The 12,100-nt window shown below is 40.2% G+C and overlaps 1 protein-coding gene across 2 annotated transcripts in view; it reads left to right on the forward strand.

Moving 5' to 3' along the window:
- LOC130913482 (transforming acidic coiled-coil-containing protein 1-like) overlaps positions 1-12,100 on the forward strand; it is a 76,841-nt gene that overhangs the window by 40,936 nt on the left and 23,805 nt on the right. For both annotated transcript variants that reach the window (XM_057832143.1, XM_057832142.1), the window contains exon 3: positions 8,116-8,485. In XM_057832143.1, coding sequence (XP_057688126.1) covers positions 8,116-8,485 — 370 coding nt within the window. The remainder of the gene's footprint in view (positions 1-8,115; positions 8,486-12,100) is intronic.

Consider the following 12,100-nt stretch of genomic DNA (forward strand, 5'->3'; position numbering starts at 1 on the left):
TACATTTTATTTTTCTGTATCAAATGGTCAAAAATGTACCTTGAGTGTATTTTTACAGTTTGAATGTGACTTTTTTTTTTTTTTTTAAATTCAGGCAAATTGATGCACGTCAAGTCTTCTCTGTTACAAACAAAACAATGTTAATAAAGTTATACTTTATTATAAGTTGATCTATGTTACTTTTTTTCTTTATTAGAAAAAAAGGACACAATATTAGGCAGATGTTTATTTATATTAGTAATTCTATAGACAAATAATACTATTTACAGTGGCGGCAGAGAGTTTGGGGGGGCGCGAAACATTTACGTCTTGCTTGGGGGGGCGTCGCAGAAAATAATTGAGAAGCACTGGTCTAGTGACAGTGACAAACTACGTCATCACTCCAAGCGTCCATTGCGTGTATAATACATGAGGCCCTCCGTAGGTCAAAACATGTACTAAATATTATACATTTTTAAATAAATGCCAATATTTTATGTGTTTCTAATAACATATTTTAGTAAAAGAGAAAAATTGTGGCTTATTAAAGCCTACTAGTCTTAAAGGGATCCTCCATTTTTAAGACAAGTAATTCTTAATACATAAATGTTAGTATGAGCTATAATAATTTGATATTAAAACCCCTCTTAATGTTTTTGTTTTAATAAAGTTTGTTAAATTATTTTAAGTGATAGGTCGCCATTCTTGTTACGTCGCAGTGCGTGACGTCACTGGTCCCGTTGGCGAAATTCCAGCACGTCACTCGTTAGCTTTCCCAACATGTCGTCAGTTCTACCCTTCCTATTTGAACCAGATCTGAAAAGTGAAGAGCAGGACAGCTCACAAGACGAGCTTCAGGGAAAAATGCGTGCAGCAAATACCTGATAAGACAAAAGTTGGGCAAAACTAATGATGCAAGAGAGTCCTGTTGGGAACTCTGGTAGGGAACGAGAGTGCATGCTGTTGGGATTCGGGAACTCCGGTTTTATTAGCAGATATTCAAGGTAAGCATATTGCATTTTCAAACGTTTTCCCAATATAATTATGGAGATTGTTAGCATCCAAATCTGTTGTGTGCTTTACATACAGTACAGGCCAAAGAGCACACCTTGTGTAATCCAGGTCTTGTACATTGTAACGCGTGGTAGCTAGGATACGTGTATAAAAGTACCAGAAAGGGGAGAAGCTTCCACTTATGCACATTTATTCACAAAAAAATAATATTGCCCGTTGACCACTCTTCACTCGGGAGCTCAGCAGTACGCAAACACGCATTCCCTGACGAACTCCAACATTGTTGTAGAGCTGAAACGAATACTCGAGTAACTCGAGTTTAAAAACTGATCCGAGTAATTTTATTCACCTCGAGTAATCGTTTACTTTGACAGCTCTAATATCACGTTTTGCTCGGACTATTTTTAATGCGGGACAACGCGCTGATGTCCCGTGCGTAGAGGAAGAAGCAAAAAAAAAACAACTTACTGCAGCCGACAGCCGCTACAAACGACGCCGACATTGCTAAATACTAGCCCGCACGATGCTACGTTGGTAGCAGGTAGCGTCTGATGAGTCTCATAGAGATCACATGTATGTTGAACTAGATGCCAATTGACAGACTCGGCCGCGTCTGGGTAGCGTTAGTAAACAGCCGCCATCTTAAAGCAGTAGAGCACTAAGCGTCAATAAATAGCGCTAAGCGCTAATAAATAAGATTAACGTTACTGTTACTAGCTCACCTAACGTTAGCGCTGCGGAGGGCTAGGTTTCTATTCATTATGACCACTGTCGATGCGTGGCTAACGTGTCTTACATACAGGCTTTAACATAACATAGCGATGTAGAGTGATGAGGGTGTAAAATAAAAACTCAATAATGCTAACTATCAATTTTTTGCTCAGTAGTCATTGCTGGATAAAACCCCAAGTAGCACTGGTCCCTGATGTGCTCCAATACAGCCTGAATCATACATTTATCTTGATGGAACACTGCAAAAACTCAAAATCCTATCAGGACTTACAGTTTAGACAAACTTAAAACTTAACTAGAACTTAAAACTGGCTTGTCACAAATAGAAATTCAATTGAAACACATGGGAAAAAATCCTAACTTTTAAGTGATGTGTGTTATCAAGCGTAACGGCATTTTTAGGTATATAAACTGTATATGTATATATTTTTAATAAGATCTAAAGGTTTTTTGAGTGAAAGCAGTGAATTAGTCTTTTTTTTTTTAAATTCTAGTTACATCTGAGATGCAATTGTTGGCTGTTTTCAACAATATACAGGACTGTCTCAGATAATTAGAATATTGTGATAAAGTTCTTTACTTTCTGTAATGCAATTAAAAAAACAAAAATGTCATACATTCTGGATTCATTACACATCAACTGAACTATTTCAAGCCTTTTATTATTTTAATATTGCTGAATTTGGCTTACAGCTTAAGAAAACTCAAAAATCCTATCTCAAAATATTAGAATATCATGAAAAAGTATACAAGTAGGCTATTCAACTAATCACCTGAATCATCTAATTAACTCGAAACACCTGCGAGGGTTTCCTGAGCCTTAAAAACACTCAGCTTGGTTCAGTAAACTAAATCACAAGTATGGGGAAGACTGCTGATCTGACTGCTGTCCAGAGGACCATCATTGATACCCTCCATCAGGAGGGTAAGACACAAAAAGAAATTTCTCAAAGAGCAGGCTGTTCACAGAGTGCAGTTTCAAAGCATATCCACAAAAAGTCTGTTGGAAGGGAAAAATGTGGCCGGAAACGCTGCACAACCAAGAGAGATGACCGCAGCCTTAACAAAATTGTGAAGAAGAGCCGCTTCCAGAATTTGGGGGAGCTTCAAAGACAGTGGGCTGAAGCTGGAGTCCAGGTATCAAAAGCCACAGTTCACAGACGTGTCCGGGAAATGGGCTACAATAGCCGTATTCCCATGGTCAAGCCACTTCTGAACTCAAGACAACGGAAGAAGCGTCTGACTTGGGCTATGGAGAAGAAGCACTGGACAGTTGCAGAGTGGTCCAAAGTCCTCTTTTCAGACGAAAGCAAGTTTTGCATTTCATTTGGAAGTCAAGGCGCCAGTGTCTGGAGAAAGGCTGGAGAGGAGCAAAATCCAAGTTGCTTGAAATCCAGTGTGAAGTTCCCACAGTCAGCAATGGTTTGGGGAGCCATGTCAGCTGCTGGTGTTGGTCCACTGTGTTTCATCAAGTCCAGAGTAAATGCAACTGTGTACCAAGAGATTTTAGAGCACTACATGCTTCCATCTGCTGAAAAGCTCTATGGAGATGAGGATTTCATTTTCCAGCATGATCTGGCACCTGCCCACAGTGCCAAAACCACCAGTAACTGGTGCACTGACCATGGCATCACTGTCCTTGATTGGCCTGCTAATTCCCCTGACCTGAACCCCATTGAGAATTTGTGGGGTATAGTTAAGAAGAAGATGAAAGACACCAGACCTACAAATGCAAATGAGCTGAAGGCCGCTATCGAAGCATCCTGGGCATCAATAACACCTCAGCAATGCCACAGGCTGATTGCCTCCATGCCACGCCGGATTGATGCAGTAATCCGTGCAAAAGGATTCCCAACCAAGTACTGAGTGCATCAATGGACATTTTCAAATGTTTGATTTAGTTTTGCTGTTATAAAATTGTTTTTTTACTTGGTCCGAGGAAGTATTCTAATTTTTTGATTTAGGATTTTTGAGGTTTCTTAAGCTGTAAGCCAAAATCAGCAATATTCAAATAATAAAAGGCTTGAAATAGTTCAGTTGATGTGTAATGAATCCAGAATGTATGACATTTTTGTTTTTTTAATTGCATTACAGAAAGTAAAGAACTTTATCACAATATTCTAATTATCTGAGACAGTCCTGTATATTTATAATTGCTCTTCACCTAAAAATATATTTGTTTCATCCGATTACTCGATTAATCGATAGAATTTTCAGTTGATTACTTGATTACTAAAATATTCGATAGCTGCAGCCCTACATTGTTGTTAAGTCCACGTCAGAGTCACTGTCGTCACCGTAGCGTGCCATAGTGCTTTAATTATTTAGTATGATTTAGGGAACACTCCCACGGAGAATAGTCAACAAAAAAAGATAGCAATACTAATCCAAATCCGCGTTTTTTACTCACTCGAAGATCCAGGAATTAGACCGATCCCATGGCAATATCGCAGCCGCGATTAGGCCGTCGATTCCGCAAAATAGACTGATCCAAAAAGCCGCTGTGGGACCGACGAATAAAAATAAATGGACAGATCCAAAACCATTATTGCAGACGCGATGGGACCCTTACTTGACTGAGGATCCAGGAAAAATGTTCGGGCGCCAGTTGTAAAGCGTGGTGGGTAGGATACATGCATACAGGGACCAAAAAGGGGGAGAAGCTTCCACTTATGCACATTTATTCACTAAAAATAATAATTCCACCTTGACCACTCACTTCACTCCCCTTTTTTCCATTTGACTGGAAATTGCATCCAAAAGCAGCACATCGTGGCATTTTACTTCGCGAGTTTAGGCAGCAATAAGCACTTGTTGAACGAGCTTCACATTTGGAAAGATACCAATTACGTCATCACTGCGAGCCCGCAAACCATGGTGCCAACTAACGGTCAAAATATGGACTAAATATTATAAAATATTGCCATTGATTTAACATTTTATGTGTTTCTAACAACATATTTTAGTACAAGAGAACAATTGTGGTTTATTAGAGCCTACATGTATTTAAATCAGAGGATCACTTTAAGTTAGGGTGACCATATTTTGATTGCCAAAACAGAGGACACTCAGCCCGGCCTCAAGATACTTGAATTTTACTCGAAGTTCACTCAAAGATGCCTATATCACTTTCATATATTTAAAGTGTGCCCCCTCACTCTGGATGGAAAAATGCAGTTTGAAAAAAAAAAAATAATAATGATGACTTGGAAAAAAAAAAAATATATATATATATATATATATACATATATCATGCAGACCCATGGAAATGTAGTCCAGTCAATACACATACACACAGTTGGCTATGTTCCAACCAAAACACTTTTATGAATTACTATCACGACAATTTTCCTTGACAAATTGTTATTCCCATTCAATGTTCTAGATTGCACACAAACAAAAACCGAAATAAACTGACCAACTATTCAACCAGCATGTTTCCAAACATAGCAGTTCAAAGCTACGTTTCCCATAATGCCTAGCTCGGTTTAGCTTACTGATAGCTAGCTGAGGCAAAAATCAAACTTTGCTATAAAAGTTTACAATCATCGGCAGTGCAACAATGGATGCGACACCAAACGGGATTTTATAGTCAAAGCTCCGACAGAAGTCAACAGTTGCCATCATATATGTATTTATCGTAAAAAACTTCAGGCGTTGTGGCCAAATCGTTAACCCAGTAGATGGCGGTAATGCCTCATGATAGTAGTAAACTGCCAACAAAAACAAAAAGAAAAACTCCTTCCCTCCCTACCACTAGGAGCCATGTCATCACAGGCAAGCGCTGCCACCCAGCGGCCGGAGGGATTCTCTTCAAATTGGTCCCGTGGAAAATCATAAAAAACGGACATTTTTATGAATTTATAAAACCCGCCCAGACGACGACGATACTACGTGAAAGTAGGTCTTGTCCGGGCAAAAGAGGACGTTTGGTCACCCTACTTTAAGTCCAAAGTTCCCTTTAAGTGATGACTTGCATGCAAACAGTAGCTGTGTTTCCATTAGGCCATGCAATACGCAAACCGAAATGAACCTATGTTCGCCTTCCAGTTTAAATAGCTCAAACACGGTTAACGGCAGCCAAGGAGTTAAACATGATTATTTCCGCTGGTATTGACCTTATAAAGCTGTTGTCTGTCCCTTTAACTGTGGCATACTAACCATTTATTAATATGCCTATTCATGGAGGTATTCCTCCCTGTCTGATGAAGTTCAAAATGCACTACTGTGCTGAATAAAATTGTCTTTGTGAGGAAATACTTGTTTACTATATTTAGACAATATGCCTAGAAGGGTACATGTGATTGTTCACACTGACTGTATTGATATTGAAACGTTCTGTTGGAGCACAGCCCCAATTTCTGGTTGGCTTTTTTAATTAGCGAGGAAAGGGTAATAAAGGCAAATGTTGACGTTGTTGCTAGGCCACATGGTGCTGTGAACTGTGTCAGCCTGGGTGGGGCTCCTTTACAGCTGTTCTCTCTCAAAACGGCATGAGTGCCTGCGAGAGCTCTGGTTTTGGGCATCATATAAACTTGCACATTAACTTTCAACACTGAGATGCTGTTATGCTGTCATGCACTCACCATGGATGTGATGGGTTAATGCCGTTTCAATGTTATATACAGTTTCTATTCATGTGTTTGTTTTTTTGGTAACCTGAGTTTTGTGTACCACGTCTGGGTAGTATATGACTCAACAGAGTTTGGTCTGCCCCTGCGGTCGTTAGATTGCTGTTAACAGGATGTGAAGGCAATGCTAGAGGAAGCTTGCAGCCATTTTAAGTGTTCTACCAGAAGGACCATGAAGGAACTTTAACCACTCAATGCCTGGATAACAAATAAAAGCATTATAGACAGTGCATGGATTTTAGGGCTGCAGCTATCGATTATTTTCGTAGCTGATTCATCTTTGAATTAGTTCGAAAAATCGAGTCATTGGAACATTAGGAACATAAAAAACTTAAAATACATGAGCTTTGACTCAAACGGTATTTACAAAAAAATGACGATCTAAGAACAACAAAATAACAATTGGCTAACTTGCATAGCAAAAGTCCACTAGCTTCAATGCTATAAAATGCCATTTTTTATTTTTATTTTTTACAATGCTTTTACCAAATCGTTCAAGCACATATTCCCACAAAAAAATCGGCTAAATATACCCATAAACTAAATGACGAATGCATTAAAAAAGCATATTAGCTAAAACAAAAAACTAACCTTATTTTGGTCTTAACAGGGAGCAGCTGGATTCAGCCATGTTAAATGAGTTCAGTCATATTCACTGTTGCCATTAGAGGGCATTGTATCCACCTAAATCAATAAAAATAAATGCAAACACTTTCAAAACAAAACATTACAACGCCACTTTAGTTAAATACACAAGGCAGCAAAATTTGAGGCTTTTTTCTAATTGAATTACTCGAGGTAATTGATTAATCGTTGCAACACTAATGAATTTCAACTTGGGCTGTCAAAATTATTGCGTTAACGAGCGGTAATTATTTTTAAAAAATTCATCATGTTAAAATATTTGACGCAATTAAAGCACATGCCCCGTTCAGAGAGATTTAAATGACAGTATAGTGAAATGCCCACTTGTTAATTGTGTTTCATGGAGTTTTGCTGCCCTCTGCTGGCGCTTGGGTGCGACTGATTTTATAGGGTTCAGCAGCCATGAGCATTGTGTAAGTAATTATTGACATCAACAATGGCGGGCAACTAGTTAATTTTTTTATTGAAAATTTTACAAATTTTATTAAAACGAAAACATTAAGAGGGGTTTTGATATAAAATTTCTATAAATTCTACTAACATTTATCTTTTAAGAACTACAAGTCTTTCTATCCATGGATCGCTTTAACAGAATGTTAATGCTTTAATTGATAATTGATTAATAATTGATTTGTTATAATAAACAAATACAGTCCTTATGTACCGTATGTTGAATGTATAAGTCCATCTTGTGTCTTATCTTTTCATTCCAACAATAATTTACAGAAAAATATGGCATATTTTATAGATGGTCTGAATTGCAATTAATTACGATTAATTAATTTTTAAGCTGTAATTAACTCGATTAAAAACTTTAATCGTTTGACAGCCCTAATTTCAACGCAATGACCATAACATGAGGAACATCTGCACAACAGAGCTAGTTTGAAAGACTTAACAAAAAAAAAAAGCACATTTTGATTGAAACTGTCAAAAAGGTAGTAATTCTACTGTACCTAAATAACAAATTTCACAATGATGCAATTCATTGCAACAATACATTAATAACAGCACAGCAACATCTTTGACAGTTCCGCGATTGTATTGCTAATGGACAGTAATTGTGTAACATGTTATATAATAGTTGTTTTGTCTTTCTTTGCTGATATTATAGACCAATTTGTCCACAAGAATTGCAACCAGGATGAGGTCGATGCCCTTAATAACCTGACTGGCTCATCACCCAACAACAACAGCTTTGGTCTTGGCAAGAACCTCAATCTGACGCGAACACCCAAGCCTTTGTCCCAGTCAAATGCTGCATCACAAGCACAACGACCTCCGTCCCTGCCGGTCCACTCCCCGCTGAATACACCGGATCCTTCAGAGGTGGACGATGAGGCCCCCGTGATTGCTAACCTGAGCTCAGACTCAAACAAGATACCCAGCCATGAACATGACTTGCTCAATGGCAACGTCAACTCTGACGGTGCAAAACCAGCCTGCCAGCAAGAGGGAAGTGTGGTCAGCAGCAGCATTATCATGTGAGTAAAGTAATAGAAATGCTCACATTGTAGCGACTTCCAGTTACTGTAGATTCATCCAGCTGGACTGTGACTCACATTTTCAAGCTGAACAAACATAGCTTTGTGTCTAATTGCTGAAGGGAACAACAGTGAATGCACGTTATTGTGCAGAGTGAACCTGAGCTCATCAAAGTGGGTTTGATTTTTGTGCTGCTCTCAATGCTTGGCTGGTCAATCAGCTCACTGGACACCTCATTAGGTACACTTATACTGTCAAAACAAGAACATATACAGTGTATCACAAAAGTGAGTACACCTTTCGCGTTTCTGCAGATATTTAAGTATATCTTTTCATGGAACATCACTGACAAAATGACATTTTGACAAAATAAAAAGTAGTCTGTGTGCAGCTTATATAAGAGTTACCCTAATTTTCGCACTATAGACCCTTCACGTGACGTCACAGCCACGCCCCCGCGCCATGTTGTCCGTATACTCGTCATGTTACTGCATTAGCGCTTCGTAAATTCCTCCTATTATGGCGTGTTTTTCTGCTCGTTAACATTAATAATCAAAATGGTGAAGTCGTGTGTGGCGGTCGGTTGCAAAAACAGAGAAGATAGACGGAGAGACTTGAAGTTTTACCGTATTCCGAGAGACCCGGAGAGGAGACCGAGATTGACTGCTGCAATTCGACGAAAAAACTGGGCTCCAAACGACTACCACAGATTATGTAGTAGTCATTTTATATCTGGTAAGATGCATTTAATATATATTTAGAGGGTTTTGGGCTGACAACCACAATTAAGATCATTGCTTGGCTAATCGCCGACAACATACACTCAGACGTTGTGAATGAACTACCTGAAAATATATAATTATAAGGGGATAATCAGACAGTTGTCATACAATTAATTTACAATTTCACTATTGAGGTCAAAAGCCAAAAAATAAATTCAACTAGGGACAATCTGGAGTAGTGCTATCGCACTTCATATTTATTACATATTATATATGTATGTAGTGAGAGTGCTATCGCTAAACCATATAAACATTAAAAGCCCTAGCTCCATTGACAAATGACATGAAATACATTAGACTTGACAGTGGATGTTAGCAAGAACAAAGATTTTGAATTGAAAATTTCGTAACTCACCTTCCCGAGCACAAGATAGATTTCTGCCGAATTTTCGTGGACGAGGACCTGTTTCACCCAACCAGCAACGAAGTATTTATAAGCCTCCAAGCTCATAAAATTTTTCAAACTTTCGTGAGAATAGGTTGATTTTGTTTGGACAAGATCGTTGTAAATATCAGGGTAGCTAGCAGATGTCAGGCAAAGACGGCGAAGACAGCGGGTCGAAAAACATCGATTTAGGCATCAAATATGGATCTGGCGAATGGATAAACTCAAGCTTTTCCACATAACGCCTTTTATGCAACGCATCCAATGAGTTTACAGTGTCAGATAACACCGGGGCTTCCATGAATTGCTCTATAACTTGCACGACTAATTGAAAACAATGAGAATAAGTCTAAAAAATATGGACAATATGGCGGCCGGATACAGCGACACGTCATTTTGTGATGTAGGTGAGTAGGGTCTATAAGGCGCACCTGACTATAAGCCGCAGCCCACCAAATTTGGCACAAAAATGGCATTTGTTCATAGATAAGCTGCATTGGACTATAACCCGCAGCTGTCCTCACTGTATCATGGGATATTTATTTACAACAAAAGATATTAACCGGTACAACCTTATTTGACAGCGGCATCATACAACCGACTGTCCAAATGAACCATCATTAAACTTTGAACCAGTTACTGCAAAGCTTTATTGCTTCAAGAAGCTTCATTTGGCCATCACTGCTCCCTTGAGGGAGACAGTCAACCTCTGCTGCCACCTGCTATTGACTGTTGTCATCCAACATGCCTCTTAGCATGCATTGCAGTGCTACAGATCTAAATAACAATCAAAAATCTTGTTCCGTGCTAAATATTTCTTCCGTTACTGTTCCAATTGTTTCATCAATTGCTAGTTATGGTATTTACTGACACTTTATTTGACAGTGGTGCCATAAGACTGTCATTACACAATCATAATTATGACATGTGTCTGTCCTGAGCAATCATGAATGCTTATAACAGATGTCATTAAGTGTTATCCAGCAAATGATCTCACTTTTGAATGGCTGCAAAAGATCCAAGATGGACAAAAATTGAGTTAGTGACATAATTTGCCAAATGACACTTAATGACATAAGCATTCAGTAATGTCCATGATAGTGTCATTTCATAATTTTGATGATCTTATGACAGTCTTATGACACCGCTGTCAAATAAAGTGTTACCTAAAAAAAATCAACAAATAAGCCACAGGTATCAAAATGAAGGAAAAAAGTAGCGGCTTATAGTCCGAAAATTACAGGTAATTCATTTTTCCCTCAAAATAACTCAAAATATAGCCATTAATATCTAAACCACTGGCAACAGAAGTGAGTACACCCTGAGAAACTACGTACATCCCTAAATGTCCAAATTGAGTACTGCTTGTCATTTCCCCTCCAAAATGTCATATGACTCGTTACAGAAGTGCTGTCAGCATTGCTGCAGAGATTGAAGAGGTGGGGGGTCAGCCTGTTAGTGCTCAGACCATACGCCGCACTCTACATCAAATTGGTGTGCATGGCTGTCACCCCAGGAGAAAGCCTCTTCTGAAGACGGTACAAAAGAAAGCCCACAAACAGTTTGCTGAAGACATGTCAACAAAGCACATGGATTACTGGAACCATGTCCTATGGTCTGATGAGATGGGCGGGCTTTCTTGTCTAGGCGCCGGTGTATCAGCGGGGTGTCGCCTGCACCGGCGGGGGACCCTGCCTTGCCTGGGGCTTGGTGGGCCGCTGGGGGTCCCGTGGCGTGCCGTGCCGGTTGGGGGGCTGTGGCTCGTGGCCCGGGTGGGCGGGCGGGGGTGGGTGTAGGCATGGGGTTGGTGATGTGTCCCCTCCTGCCATCCCTGAAGGCCGGTTGATGGGCACGCGGGTGGCCCGGGGGACCACCCTGGGTCCCGGGGGGGGGGACGGTGGCTCCTTTGCTGGGCGGCGGGAGGAGGGATGGGCTGCGCATGGCCCCCCCACCCCCCCGCCCGCCCTCCCTCCCCGGGCTGGCTGGGTGGGGGCCGTGGCCCTGGGTTGGCGCCCGCGCGGTCTCTCTGCCCGTCTGCGTGGCTGTCGCGCGCCCGGTGGGGCTTGCGTGCTGCTGGATGTGGTAGGGCATGCTAGGGTTGGTCGCCAACGGGCTTACACTCATAAGAGATTCACACGATTACTGGGTTCTAGATCACAGAACTGATTTGTGTACACTCTACCCCTTTCAATCACTTAGCTTATAGTTTTATAGACACCCTCACCCCCATTCTCCTCTTTCACTGGCCAATTGGCCCCCACATGGTGTAAACCGGAAATACATCTCGCTGACGATAGCACCAGCATATTAGTAACTAGTTTAGATGTTCAATGTATTTCTTGTTGTTGTTTGTGTATGTGTTTCTTTTCTTTCTTCTCTTGTATTTCTTTTCTTCTGTCCCCCCATAATCCCTTCCTGTTCGCTGCTTTGTCATAATAAAAAGGTAT

The sequence above is a fragment of the Corythoichthys intestinalis genome, chromosome 3, assembly GCF_030265065.1.
Source record: "Corythoichthys intestinalis isolate RoL2023-P3 chromosome 3, ASM3026506v1, whole genome shotgun sequence".
NCBI lineage: Eukaryota > Metazoa > Chordata > Actinopteri > Syngnathiformes > Syngnathidae > Corythoichthys > Corythoichthys intestinalis.